We start from the raw sequence: 18,440 nt of genomic DNA, 5'->3' as shown, positions 1-18,440 counted from the left end.
GAGTCCAATAATCATTTCAAAGAATCAAAACTTGTGAGAATTTCTTGGAGTCTTGTTGGAGAAACAAAGATCCTAAGTAGGATGATTAAATAATCACAAGCACAACTACAAAATTCTTTAAAAATTATACTGGTAGAACAAAATCTCAATTAATGATAAAGAATTTTGCATATATAAAAAAGATTTAAAATAATCTTAAAGATATGACTTACGAGCTAAGTATTTTAATAAACCTTAATATTATTTTTAGTCGAATGAAATGAAATGAAATGTATGGCACAAGATTTAATAAATATAATTAATATGCAAACTCAAGTAACATTAGTCCTCAATAATCCAAAAAGTTATTGCTTCTGTTCTCCGACTCCATGATCAAACAACATTTCCTCATTCAAAGAGCTGTCAAGTTTGTCCGATTATGGAAACTTGTATTTTGAAAGATGAGCTTCTTATTCTGCTGTAAGATTTTAATCAAGTACTACGTTCGAAGATGTTTTTTTAAGTAGGATGAAGAGGAATAAGAAGGCCATTATTGTATTCCTATTATGAAATGTTAGGGTCAGTCTTTTGTGAAACATTATAATACTTCTGATTTACCAATTAATACAAATCACTGTCTAATTCCCATAAAACAATTTGCTATGCTACGTACTACAGCTGGTACAATATTTGTTCATCAAATTTCACCATATATGACGTAAATAATTCTATCTAGCTACAAAAGACTGGCCATGGCATATTGTGGCTGACATGATAGTTCTTGTTCATGTTTGGTAATTAAGTTGAACAAACTCTATTTACACACAACAATAGAATCTGTTGTAAACATCAAATCTGAGGGAAGAATATCCTCTCCAGTAATTGAAAAATCTGGATGAGATCTCAGTTGTTCATTAATTTTAATACTTAATAATTTTATTATATAAAAAAATACAAAACATGTGTGAATGATAAGATTTAATAGACTGGTGGTCACTCAATTTCTCTCATCTGGAGAGGATCCATACTCAAAGCAAAGAGGGTTGATATGGTTGTAGGTTAAGTAGATCAAATTTATAACTAATTTTGACACAGTCAATTTTGAATAATAAACATAATTATGATGTGTATTCACCTTAATATTGGTAAAGGTTTCACATTTGAATGCATACACAATGTGGAGAATTGAATTCTGGTTATATAATGAAGAGTTTCATCATCTAGTAAGATAGTTTCATCCAATGGATTAGGATGATCAACTCATTTTACAACTAATAATATTAAAATAAAAACTTAATTGTATGTTTATGAACCCATTTCGTATGGGAATAACTATTCAGCGTATGTTTGATTTTGGAAATAAAATGAAAAGAAAAAAGAGCAAAGAAAATAAAAAGAAAGGGAAGATAGTAGGAGAAAAAAATTGAAAGGAAGAAAGTTAATTTTTCTTTTTAAAAAAAATGTGAAAATGATAAAACAAACCCCTAATAAAAGAATGAAATGTGAGATAAATAAAAATATTTGTTTATTTTAAATGTTTTTTCTTCTCTTCTATTCCATCTAAATTTAGAGAGATATAATAAGAATGTATAAATTCATGTCCAACACTTTTTTTTCCTTTCTCATAAAAATGAAAGGAGTACTCTATTCCATCTTTTCACGGTAACAAACAAAGTATTAGTATGTGTTTTGGGTGACGGCAGGATGAAGTAAAATTGTGACCAATTTCATGGTGGAGTTCAAACAACACATTGTTGTTTTTCAAAATTTACGATGATGATTTTTGTACCCCGAAATTGATTTCTTATAGTATCCAAACACACTAGTGTCCCTATTTTTTTGGTTGGAAGTATAGAGTTCCTTTGTTTTAAAACAATAATTAATTTCTCTTATTATTGTGCACGTATTTTAAAGTAAATTTTATGATTGGAATTTATATATACACATATTCTAATAATGATTTAAGATTAGTTAAAATTAAAATACTTTATTCAACTTTAAAACAAACGGACACTGATAAGATGACAGTGTATTTTTGGGTATTAGTGTACGTTTAGACACAGGTTAAATTTTAAAAAAAGTAATTATTTTCAACTAGAAGGTAAGTAAGATTGTTAATTAGGAAACAAATCTTACGCAAACTTATACTAAATCAGGTAGTTGTAGAGCCCGCATTGGCCAAACTCATGTTGATGATTATTTTGATGGTTTAGGCACATCCATATATCACATCAATGGAAAGTATAATGGTACTCTTTGGCGGGACCAACGCCTACTAAGCTTTTAACCCAAAGTCCCAAACCCTAAAGTTAGGCCATCCATGGTTAATAAGGAGAAATACACCGTCATGTGGTGTGAGTGAGTGTGAGATTTTTTATATATATAATAAAGTATTAGTGTGTGAGAGATATGATGTACTATTTGCTGATGGGTGGGTCCCTCTATAATTTCTGCTTTGAACGGTCAAGCTACAAATTATTGATGTTCATGTGAAAACATTTAGATGCACACCTTTTCCATCTTGTAACCCCCCTCATCACCTCCTTTCATGTTCTCATTTTTGAAATTTTTTCCCTTTCTATTCTTCTACTTCTTCCATCTATCACGATGATTGTATATTTGTAGTATTTTTTTATGTTTATATATGTTTGCTTTTGAGCTTAATTAAATTTTTCATACAAATTAAGTATGCTGCATGTAGTTCAAGTTTTGCAAACAAATTAAGTGCCACGTTAGTTTTTTTTAATAATTATTTGTTTTTTGGTAATTGTGTTGAAGAAAATGTTAAAAAATAATTAGTTGTTTTGCTGAAAAAAAGTTAAACCAAGCATGCGCTTACCTGTGTATAGAGAATTCACTGTGCCACATGGCTAAATGGATTATAGAAGTGTATAGGGTAATTGTTGATTTGATATACAGTCCTAAATGATACCGTGAAACAAAAGTGGAGTAGATGATAAAATTAACAAGAATACTCAAGTAATCAAGTTATTGTAAAGTTTAAGCTGAGAACAGTTTTGCATTTGAAGAGGGAAATTAACCAACTGGATTGAATAGTTTGAGTCTACGTAGTTTATGGACAATTTCTCTTTATCATAGTCCAAACTATCACACAATGACTATTATAATTTGAAAAAGAGAAATTAATTGTTTTTATAATCATGAGAGAAATAAAGAAAAATGTGAATTTATGAAAATTGTTATAAAAATAAAATTTATTATATAAATGATATTAGTGTGAAAAAAGTTGAAGTCGGTGATAATGGAAACTGTACTTAGTAAATAAAGGATACAAAATTTGACTCTCAAGTTGCGAATGGCTAGTTTCATAATAGAATCTATATAGTCTTGGCTTATTAGTCTAAACGCGTGATATAGACAATGTTCACTATTGATTGAAGAAAAGTAACTTGTAACAATGACAATAACAGTGTAGTAGCATGCATGTTAAACAAAACTGTTAAATTTTAGTACTTCCATATTTGAGTTGAAAAAAAAGAAAATTAATCATCATAGGCTTTTCCACCTAGTATTATCTGGTTTTTCTTAATCTCTTCGCATCACATTTGGATTTGCGATTGCCAAAATAGCAAAGGATGCATGGTAGCACACTAGCACTTAACGAGGAGAATTGTCTGATCTACGAATCATAGACATTTACATTTACATTTACAATTAAAAGATATGATAAATGTTAATACGTGTTCTCGTGACATTAGTTAAAAATATTTTTATATGTAAAAGTATGTTTTTTATAATTTTTTTGATATTTTTTTACTCTAATTTTTTCAATTCCTTGATTAATATCTAAAGGACATTAATTAGTTAGACCCAAAATATATTAGTACTAATATGTTCTTCTGTTGGTTGTTGTCGTTGTAAGATGGAAAACTATTTGCAGATTTCCTCAAATGACCGTACAGAAATTGTTTTGTGCAGAGGTGGGACTATATAGCTGGTGAATAATTATGAAGATTGAGAGGGACAAAATAGGAATTTGGCGTTATATATGAGCATTTCATAGCCTGGGGTAATAAGCAATGCACATGATGTAGATTCGTCCAGGGGAACGGGGACAAGCCAACCACACTTAACCACACCGTGTGGTTAGGTTCTAACCCGAGGTCAAGAGTGGTGGGTGAGGGTGAGTAATTCATTCACCACAAGGTCATGTGATAGAATTACCCACGGGGCCACACACACACATAACATAATAATCCATTTTAACTTAACCTGAGGTTTAGGCTACTACTGTGGTTCATGATTGTGCACTTAATAGCTTGCGTCCTCACCCCTCACGCACGCACGGACACGTATGAAATGAATCAACCTTCCACAACACTCTCAACTTTCCTTTTCCTTTTCTTTTGATTTATTATATTACATGTTTAAATATGTTTTTTTTTCTTGTAAGGTAGCATTTTTTATTTTTATCTTTTATAAGTTATTTTTTTAATTTTAATTCTTGTAGATTGATGTTTTTTTAATTTTGGTTTTAAGATTTTTTTTTATTTTTATCTCCATAAATTTGTATTTTTTTTTATTTTAGTCCCTTGAAAATTTTAGTTTTTTTATTTATTTATAATCCATACAAGTTTATACTTACAAGAATTAATATTAAAAAAAATATAAATTTATTGGAACAAAAAATAAGTAAAATATTTTATAGAATCAAAATTGACAAAACATAAATACTGAGAAACTAAAATTAAAAAAATTAACTTTAGAAGGAGAAAAAAAACGCTCACTTACCCGAAAAAAACCATATTTAATCCTTTATTATATTTATCCTGCGTTTTTTTTTATATTTAATGATTAGTAATATATAAATTATTACTATTATTTTGATCTACTACTACTACTTGAATCAAGGGTATAATGTCTCAATGCATTTTTCTATATAACTCAACTCCTCATCTCTCGCCTTGGTTACACACAACACAGTTTCCACTTTCCACTTTGACTGTACCAAAGTCACGCTTGCTCCCTCTCTCAACGGCTTCCCTCTTCTTCCTCTCTCTCTCTCTCTCTCTGGACACACACATCCTTGTAAGTTCTTGTTCCTTTTCATGAATCTTATGTTTTCTTTACTTACTCTTCCTGTGTGTGTGTGTGTGTTTGTCTGTTTTGTTTCCAAATTTGGTTCTTAGTTAGCCATAGGATAATTTAATGTTTGCATAAATTGCTTAATTTTTGGAGAGCTTCAATTCACACACCTGAATCTCATTTATTGCACTAGATCTCGTGGGCAAATCTGTTTCCTTAAAAAAATTGTATTTTTTTTAGGTAATTCTTGTTTCCATTCTGGAGCTTGGCGCTCTTGAATTTTATGTATGTATATATGTATGTATGTATGTTCCTTTTCTTATTTAGCGTTGCAACTTTTAAGGTGTCTCTGTTTTTATGTTTCTAATGAAAAATTATATCCTAGATTAGCTGAATCTCAGTAATTTCCCTGCTCTGAAGGTTTTGTTTTGCGAAAATACGATTCAGGGAAGGAGAAAAGGAAATGAAAAAGTTGAAACTTTTTCCGTTCCTGTTTTGATCTTACTTTTTTTTTTTATTTGGTTCTGATTTGAGCTGAATTTAAAGGTGTTAATCTGTGCTAATAGTTAGATCTGTATTGTATGAATTCAATTGCAGGGTGTTGAACGGGTTTTTGGGTGAAGGAGTAGTGTTGGTGGCTTCATCTTTTAGTGAATAAGGATACAGCAGCATGCGGTGGTGGCTTACTCTCTCTGTTGATGTATACCGCAAAGTGATTTCCTTGAATCTGTATTGCAAAGTTATTCTGTAACTCTTAAGTCCCTTTTGATCAAAAAACCTTTTACAATCATCTCACTCATCTCTTCCTTGCCTTGAATCAATGGGATCCAATTTTTTTGTTGTTGTTCCTTGTTATGTCCGTCAGATCAGCTGAAGAAACCCACCCCCAGCTTGTTTCAACCTCTTCTTTTCAACTTAGCCTCTTTAAACATTTTAGTTGTCATTAGTTTCTAGCCTTTTTCTCCTTGGGTGTCTGTAGACAAGTCAAATTAGTATCTTAGTTTTGTGTATTGTTAATTTTTTCATAACCGGTTTCACTACTCAATTTGGAGGGTTCAGACTTCAGATTCATTGTCTCTGGGAACATAGTTGTTCTTCCATTTTGAAGGGTTGCAAAAGTAGTTATGGTGTGCCAAGCAGCGAGTCAAACCAGATTTCGGGCATTGAAACATGAGAATGGAACTGCAGGGAGCTCCACCATAATAGTTAGGGTTATAGCATGCTTCCAACCTCTCACAGATTGTCAGGTATATTATCCTAGAACTGAAGAAACTGTGGTTATTCTTTCTTCTATTTATTTTTTAATTTTTGTTCTTTTAAGGAAAGCATGAACTGATGATGATTTTTGTTTTGGGTGTTTTCAGGCTGAATACTTCCGTCATTTGCTCAAGCCTGTCACGTAATAGTTTTTTGCTTTGTTCGTTTTGGGTTAAGCTGGTGGTTTAGTTGTTTTCCTTGTTGGCGAAAGAGTTACCAATAGTAAAAGATAGCACTTGTGTTTGAATCGTTTTTCTTCAGGTACATATTGCATTGTTTATTTTTCCATTCATTCATTTCTTTCATTTGTGGTTATTTGTTGATTCACAGCGTGCTTTGAAAATCTTTAGGTGATTGTTGTGGTTGAATGGGAGAAGATTGCAGAACCTGGATTCCGGAGCTGCATTTTGATTGGCAATCTCCTAATTTGAGCTCTTTCGATGCTGCTGCACCCTTTGGCGCCAGGAAGCAAAGTGGTACTTCTGCAGCTATGAATCTGGGTGCCAACGTGGTCACGAGTAATGCGGCAATGCCAGTTTATGCATCCTCTGCACTGCCTGATTCGCAGTTAGGACATTCTGGTGAACCTCATGGTTGGTTTTATTGTTTGCCTCGCTTTCGACAGGGATTTACTATGCCTGCTCGTAACTTCAATGCAAAGGAAAAACTCCCTGCTGGCCACGCGAAAGATTTAGGCGAGGAAATTGCGCCGAATGGGGAACTGGGTTTCCCTCAGAAGCAATTCCTGGTTATTGATCAAACGGGTGATCAAACAACTCTTGTTCATAGTTCAAGGTTTGGGGGTCCTCTTGCTTCCTGGAATTCAAAGCTGCATGGTTTCAACAATTTGAACAATGGGAATGAATTGCTTAATTTAAGGAGAGATGTGAATCATGTGGTTGGACTTGGACCAACTTTGAACGATAAAGTTGATGAAAATCAAAGAACTGATGATGACATTGAAAGCGAGATGCATGAGGACACCGAGGAAATCAATGCATTGCTTTACTCTGAGAGTGATGGTTATTCCACTGAGGATGATGATGATGATGAAGTTACTAGCACAGGACATTCACCCAGTACAATGACCACACACGATGATAACCAGGAAGAACCGGATAGGGGAACCGCCAAAGAAGTTGCTAGCTCCGTTGGAGAAACAAAGAAGCGAAAACTATGGGATGGTGCTTATGACGACGGCGATATGCAGTTCATGGACACTGCTAATTCTCTGAATGGGAAAAGACTCTCCGAAGTTGGAGATGATGCCGAATCAAAATGCTCCAGTGGTGGCAACGGTAGTAGAGGGTTAGGTGAAATGGGTTCCTTGTCAGGCAATAAAAAGATGAGAAAGGAGAAGATTCAAGATGTTCTGAGCATTCTGCAATGCATAGTTCCTGGTGGAAAGGACAAGGACCCAATTGAGCTTATTGATGAAGCCATTCGTTGCTTGAAATCATTGAAACTCAAGGCCATAGAACTTGGACTTGATGCTACTATATAAGTTTTGGATAATTGGAAATCAGCATAATTTTATCACTTATTTAGTACGTTATCTTTGTGTTTTTGGGTTGTAGAATAAACATAGGTATGAAGGGTGTTGTGGTAGTGGTGAGTGTGAATGAATGTGAAATGAATCCCTTGAAGCCCTTCAATTATTAAGTTGGAAGAAGATAGAGAAATCAGGTGGTTTTGAGTAATGGTAGTAGTTTGTGTGTGAAGAAAGAGGTGAGGTATTATGCCGCAATAAAGGAAAAAACAAAAATGAATGATTAGTCCATGTCTTGGGGGTTAGAGAAAGTAGCACTAACGCGGGCATGGGGTGTGTGAGCTGTATTTTTTTTTTTTTTGAATGAGAAGACCACTGGTTTATCCAAAAAAGTAACCCAAAAACGAGAGTGCACGCCTCTTGGCTGTTATGGGGCCCCCAACCTCACTTCCTCTTTTTGTAACCCTGTCGTGTTTAATCCTTTGTGGGTTTGCCTTTTCTCTGATGTAGAAATGATCACTAGCAGGGCTAAAGCACCCTTCCCTTTAGAGAGAGAAATTGTGACAACTTTGGCTAAAGGGGGGGCCCTGCCCTTGTCCATTTTTATACTTGACGGATGGCACAGTAATGTAACAACACGCTTGTGGGAAAACACTGATTTTCGTGTGTTTTAGTGCTATTGTTATTATGGGCCTTCCCTTGGAGGGTGTATGGACTTGTTACAGAAGAAGGGAAGGGTGATATCTTGGTCGGATGTAATTTAATGTGGTTGGTGCTACTGTTGTCTTTTTGCCTATGTAGTTACGTCGCATGCACGCATTTAATGATATGAGAAAGTGATGTGCTGTTTAGAACTTCTATCTTCATATTTAAATGCCATTATTATTAGTAGGAGTATTTATGGAGATAGTATTTGATTGATTTGTATGTGGATTGATTAAAATTTATATTTTAAGTATGAAAAGTTCTCTCTTGAACCATGGATGGTGGGGTGGGTCCAAGGGGACCACAGCGTTGAATTATTAATGAGGAAGATACATGTGACGTGTGTGTAATAGAGAGAGAGAGAGAGAGAGAGAGAGGGTGGCACGGGTGGGATTGTGGTGAGTAGTCAATAGTCATGGTAAGTATCAAACAAAAGAAAGAATCTTATAACAGTGTTTTGTTGAAGTCCATTGATTTTTCTACAGTACAAAAGAAAGCATGCCATTGCTTGAGGCTTGAGCAGCTTACTAGCATGGGTTTTCCTTCCTTTCTTTTCTGGGTGGAGGACAGAGAGAGGGTGGACTCGAAATCTTTTATTATTTTAGGATACTTTTGGTCAAACATTTTTTAGTTCACATTTGCATTATGTGAAACAAAATGTCAGTGAATTGCCTTTTGGTGTACTAACCACTAATAATTTTTTTTTGGTATTAAAATGGCTGCTACTTATATAAGCACTCATAAAATTATTAATAACATATGGCAATAAATCCACTATATTTTGCAGAAACAAACAAAACAACTACATTTGTATTCTCTTTTTCTTTATTACTATGTTATTAGAGTATTAATCAACTTTTATTGATGATGAATCTTGATCGAAAAATCTAGTTGGTCATGTTTGATGGGATCTCCTCTCAATTATTTTTTTTCATCTATAACATTCAAACTCGAGATATTACTTAAAAAATTGAGTCTAATATTATTTACACCAATGATCTTTTGGTATTACATTTGTATTATATACAAACAAAAAAAATGACATGGACTAAAAAAATTGTTATATTGGCAACTACCACAAACATATTTTAAGCTAATTATATTCTAAAAGTGACGAGAATAATGACTTGATTTAAGAGTTCCAGTGCTGGGTTCCATGGATGGGCAGGTTTATGTTCCTCAAGCGAGTCTCGTTTGAATTAGAAAACAAAAAAAATGCATAGTTTTCCTTAGCTGGATAGAACAAGAAGTTAGTTTATGTGAAAGATGTGGTTGGCTTGAACATATATAGCAATCTATAAAAATGATGGCGTGCTACAAATTGTACCTAACATCTCCATAGAAAGTTTAGTGTCTTAAGGAATCGAATAAGAGTCTAAAACAAGATGACGAAAGGGAATATATATTTAGAGACAAAAATCGAGCAGACATGACTTATCACATGCTCTATTCTGATTCTCCAGCTCTATCGTTTTCTTCAATTTAATTACACCAATAATTTGGTGGACACAAGTGGAAATACGTGAGTAAGAATTCCTTAACCCTCTTGTGTACAAATCTATTATATGTACTATTGTGCACTCACTTCACTGGATATATTAATAAATAGTTTAACTGTTGCAAAATTCTAATAGTGTACTTTCCGCATCCAAAGTCTTCATTGACGGAATTCGTATCCCACATTTGGACACACATAAATAGATCAATCCACTATTTTAATGTCTTTTCCACGTCACATGATATTAGTTTTTGTAACTGAGTCTTTGATAAGTGTTTAACGTGAAAATCTGTTAAGTAATCAAAATGTAATTTGTTATTGCTTTTACACTTATTTTTATCGATCACAAATAACTTATTTTATTTAGTATAATAAATTTATAATTTTATTTTTTTTATTCAAACTAATAGTTGATGTAACTTTTAATTAAAGGAATTATGAAAAATTAGTCAAATATACAAGAGATTTTAACATAATCAAATATTATTATATCATGTTCAAAAATAGTCATTTTGATTATTATTTCTTTGTAACTAGAGTTGTTTTTAGTAATTAAGAAATGCTTAGATTATAAGTCAAAAATATACTTATTTCGAATATAGTTATAAAAGTACTTTTTGAATGAGTTTATAGTTTGTAATAAATATGTTTTCAAAACGAGTAAAAGCTATATCAATTTGAGTGGTAAAAAGTTAAAATGCAAAAAAAGAGAATGACTTGCAAAGTAAACTGCTTTGAAGGTAAATCCATTTGAAATGCAATCAAAGATAAAAGATAAAATGACAAAAATGTAAAGTGCTTTTGAAATGTAAATTGAGATCAAATGATAAAAGTAAAGAACAACAAGTAAATTAGTTTAGAGTTTAAAAAAAATGAAGATCGAAAAAAATATAAAGTTTGAAGAAGAAATGTAAGAAGAAAAGATTGAACAAAATGTAAATCAATCAAAGAAAGAAATTACATGATCAGTAAATTGCATTAAGAAATGGGTTCGAATATACACATTGTCATGGTAATCGGTAGTCATTTTCCTTGTGCAGGGTGTTGGTATAGAGGTTTTTGTGATCTTCGCAACCAAGGAAAAATGTCCATTAGCCTTCTTATTTATAGCCTATTTTGATCCAACAGTCAAATTTCAAGATCTATACAAGTGTATAGTCTAATTTGAACTAATTATCCTAAATTCTGTCATCTATGTCTTTGTGTTTTCCATTAGAAAACCGTTAGTTATTGCTTTTGCACTTTTGATCGAAATAACATGCCTTCGATATTTTTCTCTTCATATCTTTGAGGAACATCTAACTTCGACAAACCATCTTCTGATGTAGTTTCCATCTTCTAAGTCTTCATGTTTTCAATTATCCATCAAACTCGATCTGTTTACTGTATTTTTTTATTGTCATTTTAACATAACTTCATTATTATGCTCTTTTGTTTCTTTCCATTCCCATACTTAGGAAAAATTCACTAACACCCTTAACAATAAGCCTATTGGAAAAAAGATAAAATAAAAAACTCAATATTTTGTTGCATGGTAATGAGACACAAATGGTGACAACCTTAGTCTTAGAACTTGGAAGCAAGCTTGCGGACTCAAATGAGTGAAATTAAATGTCAAATTTATGTTCAAGAGTATTAGAATGACAGAAGAAAGAAAAATTGAGATTGAAAAACTGCTATTATTCAACCCAACTAACAATAGATTACAAAAGTGATTATATAGTTGGATAACAACCAACTATCATAACTGTCAACTAACTAGAGTTAGTTGATACAACTATCACAAAGCTATCAACACTAACATACTAAAAAACTAACAATAACTAACTAACTACTAACTAGAGAAGTTAGAATAACAACCAAACAAAAAAATACACATCGAGTAATGAGTACTCTTATGCTCCCTTGAAAGCTCAAGAGGTTTGGAAGAAAGTCTTTCAACTACTCTAAGCTTGGACCTGAACAAAAGAAACAAAGCAGGAGATAAAGCCTTGGTCAAAATATCAACCAGTTGATCAATTGCAGGAACATGAACAACATTAAGTTTTTTAGTCAGAACTATTTCTCTGACAAAAAATAAATCCATCTCCATGTGCTTGGTTCTAGAGTGAAGAACAGGGTTATGAGCCAAAGAGACAGTATTGGTATTGTCACATAGAATAAGAGAAGTGGTATAAGTAACTTTAAGTTCAGAAAGAAGAGACTAAATCCAAGTTACTTTTGTTGCCATAAGAGCCATACTTTTGTACTCAACCTTAGTGTTGGATCTTACCACAACTAACTACTTTTTAGACCACCAAGAGATGAGATTAGGGCCAAGAAATATAACAGCATCGAAAGTTGACCTTCTGTCATCAGGGTCAGAAGCCTAATCAACATCACAATATGCATGAAGAGAGAAGGAATTATGAAAAGAGGCAGCCTGAAAATGTAATCCTTAAGAAATAGACCCTTAAGATACCTCATAATTCTCTTTACAACTTGCCAATGTTGATCAGAAGGCTTAGACATGAATTGACACACCTTATTGAAAAAAAACTAATTTCTTTATGGTAGCATACTGCAAGACCCTAACTATGGACTTGTACAAGGAAGGATCAGTAAAGTCTTTTGAGCCAAGCTTAGTCAATTTGTACCCTCCAACCATATGAGAAGAGATATGATTATCCTTATCCATATTAGTCTTAGCCAAGAGATCTCTAATGTAGTTAGACTGATTGAGAATGCAGATCCATCTTCTAAGTCACCCAGATCTTTGAGAGAAAACACAAGATTCAATTGAGATACAAGGAAGTGAATTAACTTAATGTTGTTACAATAACAATAATTTCATCTACATAGACCAAGATGTAGATAACAAACCCTTTTTTTAGAATATACAAAGAGTGATGGATCACATTTGTTAGAAGAAAATTTGAGGCTGAGAAGAGTAGTCTTGAATTTATCAAACCAGGTTCTAGGTGGCTGCTTTAGGCCATAGATAGCTTTGTGTAATATGCACACTTGATGTTTGTTTGAGGAAACAAACCCTTGAGAAATTGTTATTCTTCAACCCAGTTAACAACAAATTACAAAGGTGATTATATAGTTGGATAACTACCAATTATCATATTTGTCATCAACTAACTAGAGTTAGTTGATATAGATGTCACAAAGCTGTCAACACTAATAAACTAAACAATTAACAATATCTAGCTGAATGGGCTTGATGTGTGACCCTTTGAATGAATTTAAGATAGACTCTGATACCATATTAGAATGAGAGAAGAGAGAGGAAAATTGAAATTGAGAAATTGTTATTATTCAACCCAGCTAACAACAAATTACAAAGGTGATTATATAGTTGGATAACAACCAACTATCATAATTGTCATCAACTAACTAGAGTTAGTTGATACAGATGTCACAAAGCTATCAACACCAATAAACTAAATAATTAACAATATCTAACTGACTATCACAAAGCTATCAGCACTAACAGACTAAACAACTAACTAACTACTAACTAGAGAAGTTAGAATAATATCCAAACAAAAAGGATATACATCGAGTAATGAGTACTCTTATAAAGAACAACAATGATAATTGGTAGCGCTATTAAATTTGCACTCACTCAATAGCTGTCTTGGATATTTGATAATAGGTGGAATAGAAAAAAATGTGAAGAAATAGAATGAAGTTACTACATATTATATGTAAAAAAAATGAAATAAAATTTTAATTGTTCATTAGTAAATTCAAACTTAATTTTATCATATATTTTACATATTGAAAAGGAAAAAAAAAATAGGCAGAAGAGGCAATGAAATAAATTTTATTAGGTCATGTTTCATATTATTTTTAATTTTAAACAATCGAAATTATGATAACTAAGTGTGTTAGATTCTATTCCGTTTCATTCTATCATTTTTCTTCAATCCAAACATTACTTGTGATTCAAGAATTGGAAAAATTGATGGTCTTGATCAGAATAATAGGGCCGGCCCAGAGACTTTTTCAAGAGCTATTGCTTGTGATTTAAACCTAGCAGATATTCATTCTTTATTAACATTCAAAATTTTACTTTCGTTTAATGCAACAACTAACCCGACTTTCCATTCTATACAATATTATTACTGAAACTTTGTATTTTGCATCAATTTTTTTTATTCAAGAATCAAAATCAGAAACAAATTTTTTATAATAACTCATTTATTCATGCTTAACTAATAGAGTTAGACTTCATTCTCTTGATTTTGTATATCACAATTAAATAATAAAGATATATATATATATATATATAGAGGCAAACTTATTTTACACTTGTTGCCTATATTAAGTTTCCAAACAAAAACCATATTTTATGAAAAGTAGTAAAAAAATGTTGTCATTCACTGTTTTCACATCCTTAGATTAGCGCAATTCAGTTTCTCTCAATTAAACTCTCCCTCTTCGTCTATATCTCCCTGGTAGTGAACTACTTGAATATAATTTATATTTTATCTCTTTTTCTTTGTTTTTGCTTCCTACTTTTTGAAAGTTTATTTTGGGACAACCTTTTGAAGAAATTAAATGATTCATGTCATGTTTTTTTGTCCTTGTTTGTTTTGACGATGGCTTGGTTGCATTGGCCCATGATTAGGACCCAAGCATCTGGCCCTACTATGACATGTAATAGCACAGGCTTGTTTTATAGGCCCAATTATGCTGTCCTTTGTTTTCATTCCAAAGTTCATATCCAAACGTAAAAATAAAATCAAACGAAAGAGGCCACTGTCTTAAAGTGGAATTGGATTTCTACCCTTTCTAGGATGTTCCGGAGTTTAATTTCATAATGTTTTTACAAAAATGCAAGAAACAGATCACCTCACATTTGGGGTATGATGCAAAATTAGTGTAAATGTTTGCAGAAGTGGTACAACCGAACAAGCTGTAATTAGATGTTGGAAAAATTGTACAAGATGCATGCCTGTTTTGTACAGGTAGATATGATTTTGTTTGTATTTTTATCAGTTAGTGAGTTACGTTTGTGTCATTTTGTACCTTCAGAGGTGCTATAAGCTGTAGTGCATATGAAGCAGTACTAAATAGTGTGATGTGGTGATGATTCTCATAGGAGACTATTATTGGTGGTAGGGGCTTTGCACATGTGTGAGCCATTTTATGGACGTGCCATTTTAAGTTGGAACATTGAACATAGATGTGAAATTGTAAAGAGAAAAATGCCGACGATTAACTGTAACACACTTGTTGTGAAATCATGTGAAATTTATAAAATGAGGCGAGTTTCACCACCTAGTTACTGAATTTCACTTCTATATAATAGACTTACTTGAATTTCATTCAATAATAAGAAATTTGCTGGTCAATTATTAGTTGTCATGGTTACAGATGCTGCTTTTCAGCATCTTGTATAGTAAAAGGTGGTCTTTGCATGCTAATTTTATTCTTTGTATAGAAGATGGAAGAGAAGTTTCTAGTTTTTGCAAAATAGATGACTTTTTCATTCATTGCATGTTAAGTATTTTCTGTACAATAAGAGCTAGAGAACCTAGATGTGATGTTGCTTTTGGATGACTATGCATCAACTCTTTCTGTCGTGTGACTAAAGATTGATTTTGGAACTCTAATATTCGAATACCAATGATACAATATTTGATAGCAGTGAGCCATTCAAGACTGCATTTCTATGATGTCATAAACCAACTTGTTCTAAATAGGTTCATGGGCTCCAACCCATTAACCTACGATTTGTTCCACATGGCTTCATGGTCTTTCCACCCTAATATAATTCAACAATCATAGCTAGCACGAAAGAAAACCATGTCTAGTAGTACATACTATCGAAAAAGAGCCTCTAACACAATAATGTACTCAGCTTTAGATACACCATTTTAGGAGAACATGTCTAAATACAGAGGAATCAGTGAGAAGGAGGAGTACTCGTAAGGTCTTGTCATTGAATGTCAATAGAGTGAACATAATGTGTGTGTGTTATCTCTTAAATATGGATATCGGTAAGTCGAAAGATTAATTGTTGAATCTCGACCGAGAGATACTCCGAATTTGAAAAAAAGAAAAAAAAACCCAACTCCTATTCAAATAGAAAAGAAAATATGACAACATCCAAACATATTATTTGAACATTATTAATATCTTGTGATATTTTGAGGTTTTTTAGCGAATAACCAATCATAAACTAACATTTGAAATCATGCAATTGTACGGGGTAAGTATATATATATATATATATATATATATATAATATTTTGATTATAAAAATTAAAAGAGAAAATTTTACAGTAATATGCCCTGAAGTTTTATGTAATTACACAATTACTTCCTATTTTTTTAACCATTATTTTCGCCTTTCCGAGTGTTAGTGTAAGGTTTAAGGAAGTGTCAATGTAATGTTTCAAACATATAAGATGGTGTTAGTATAATGTTTTCAAACTTAAAGTAGAAAAAATAGAATTATGTGTAATTACATGAAACTTAAATGAGTGTTGCTATAGTTTGTTCAAATTAAAATGATTTTATTAAATTTTTTAATAAATCAAATTAATATAAAAATAATATTAATTTAATTTATATTTGAAGATAATGATATATTAATAATAAAAATAATTTGAAATTTGAAAAAAAATACTAAAAAGTAATCTCATTCTCATAAGTTTTATGTGGAGATTACTTTATAATGTGAAAAAAAAATATAAAAGTGAGATAATTGAATATAGTGAGGAGAGTGAGCCTCTCACTCTCTAAAATAAATACTCAAAATTATAATTTTTTTGTAACTTTTAAAATTTAGACTACCTGTTGAAAATATTGTCATAGGATAATTAAAAAAGAAATAAGAGGTAACATGGAGGAGAAAATGAAACAAATAAGATATTTAAACATGTGACAAGAGGGAATCAACTATAAAAATTAAAGTTCTTCTAAGAAATATGTAAGTGTGAAATTTTATACAAAATTTTTGTAATCATGATTTTTTTTTAAAAACGATATCTCATTTGTTTCTATAAAGTTGGATTATAGACACACATTAAGATTGGCCGATTATGTTGATCGAACATATCATAACTCTTGGAAGATTTTCATATGGGTCCCATATTATCAAATACATGTTCTTTGAAACTATTAAAATATGGTAACAACATTAGGCAACACATGTTAGAGACACACAACAATATATTTATACAAAATTGATAAGATCATATACATGTAGATGCTAGGCAAATGTCAAGACGACATTTATAGGGGACTCTAAGAAGATATCTTGTATAAATAATGACAAATGATATGACTCACCTCAAGTTTATAACTAGATAAAGCTGAAAATGTACTGAAAGAGAATGTTGAGCTTAAAAACACTAAGTTCTCTCTTTCCAACATCCTCTAAGGTGAACAAGAAACAAAAAATTAGGGGATTTACAATCAAGTCTTTCTTTTTTACACAATGTTTACTTTGTAAATTTGGATATCAAAGATGTTAATTAAGAGTATAACTCTGTTTCAATTTCAAGTATTGTACATGACTAAAAATCCCAAACCACATGACTAAAGATAACACTGGTACATTCCTTCTCAAGTAGGAAGCAAAAGCGATGCAAATCTTGTGACTAGACCTCTCCAAAACGCAAATACACATGTCTAAGATTTATGGCGGCATGGTTTGATCAAGTAATTGGCCTTCCAATAAAGGTTTGGAATTTTGAATGGTCGTTAATTGTGCAATAGTTGTAGCAGTCAAGCTACGCAACCATTAAAAAAAAACGTGGGGTTCAGGGTAAACGAGTGCATGACTTAGACTAGTGGTTGTCTAAAGAAAAAAAAAATTGATGGTACATGACAAGATCCCTACCTTTCTTTCTTAATGTGTCCACCTATGTAAAATTGTCGGCTTAAAGTAGCTTCTAATCTTCCAATGCCTACATTTTTTAATGGATAGGGAGCGTTCTATATATATACACCTGTATTTGGCTATGACAATTTTCACAATTCTTTTGTGTTTACCTACTGCAGTTGCATTAAGAAAATTCAATATTATAAGAGCCATGAAACGGGGAGCGTGGCCGGTTTGTGTTTTTGTTCCCGGTTTATAAGATGCTGCTTTATCTAGTTATTATGCTTAAATGAAATAGTTTTGTGTGGATGTGCGAAGTTGAAATTGGTATTTGCCGTTTTGAATAAAGTTTTCACAAACCAAAAAATAAAAGGGAAATTGAAGAAATGAATGAGACTTGTACGGTATGGCAACATGATTGAGAGAAGCAAAAGCATGTTGCCAAGTGGGAAGGAATCGTTCCCAGTGTTGGAGGCAATTATAATAGGCGTATAGAGTCGTGGGGAAACTTAACAATTGGGCTTGCTTATGTGTTGGCCATGTTGTTTTGTGAATAGTGTTAGTAACCTTCACAAGCACGTGCCCTAGCTACCTTTCTCTTTTGTTGCCCTACTTTTCTCTTGTTATTGTTTATAATG

General features: G+C 32.1%; 1 protein-coding gene across 1 annotated transcript; it reads left to right on the top strand.

The window, feature by feature from the left end:
* The first annotated feature begins 4,869 nt into the window (after positions 1 to 4,869).
* LOC114383088 (transcription factor bHLH143-like) lies at positions 4,870 to 8,629 on the top strand. The gene is made up of 4 exons (XM_028342681.1): positions 4,870 to 5,028; positions 5,623 to 6,272; positions 6,390 to 6,543; positions 6,633 to 8,629. The coding sequence occupies exon 4, from the start codon at positions 6,650 to 6,652 to the stop codon at positions 7,784 to 7,786; it is 1,137 nt and encodes a 378-aa protein (XP_028198482.1). The 5' UTR covers positions 4,870 to 5,028; positions 5,623 to 6,272; positions 6,390 to 6,543; positions 6,633 to 6,649; the 3' UTR covers positions 7,787 to 8,629.
* The last annotated feature ends 9,811 nt before the right edge of the window (positions 8,630 to 18,440 follow it).

The sequence above is a fragment of the Glycine soja genome, chromosome 14 (genome assembly GCF_004193775.1).
Source record: "Glycine soja cultivar W05 chromosome 14, ASM419377v2, whole genome shotgun sequence".
In the NCBI taxonomy this organism is placed as follows: Eukaryota; Viridiplantae; Streptophyta; class Magnoliopsida; order Fabales; family Fabaceae; genus Glycine; species Glycine soja.
This window is presented reverse-complemented; position numbering and strand designations above follow the sequence as displayed.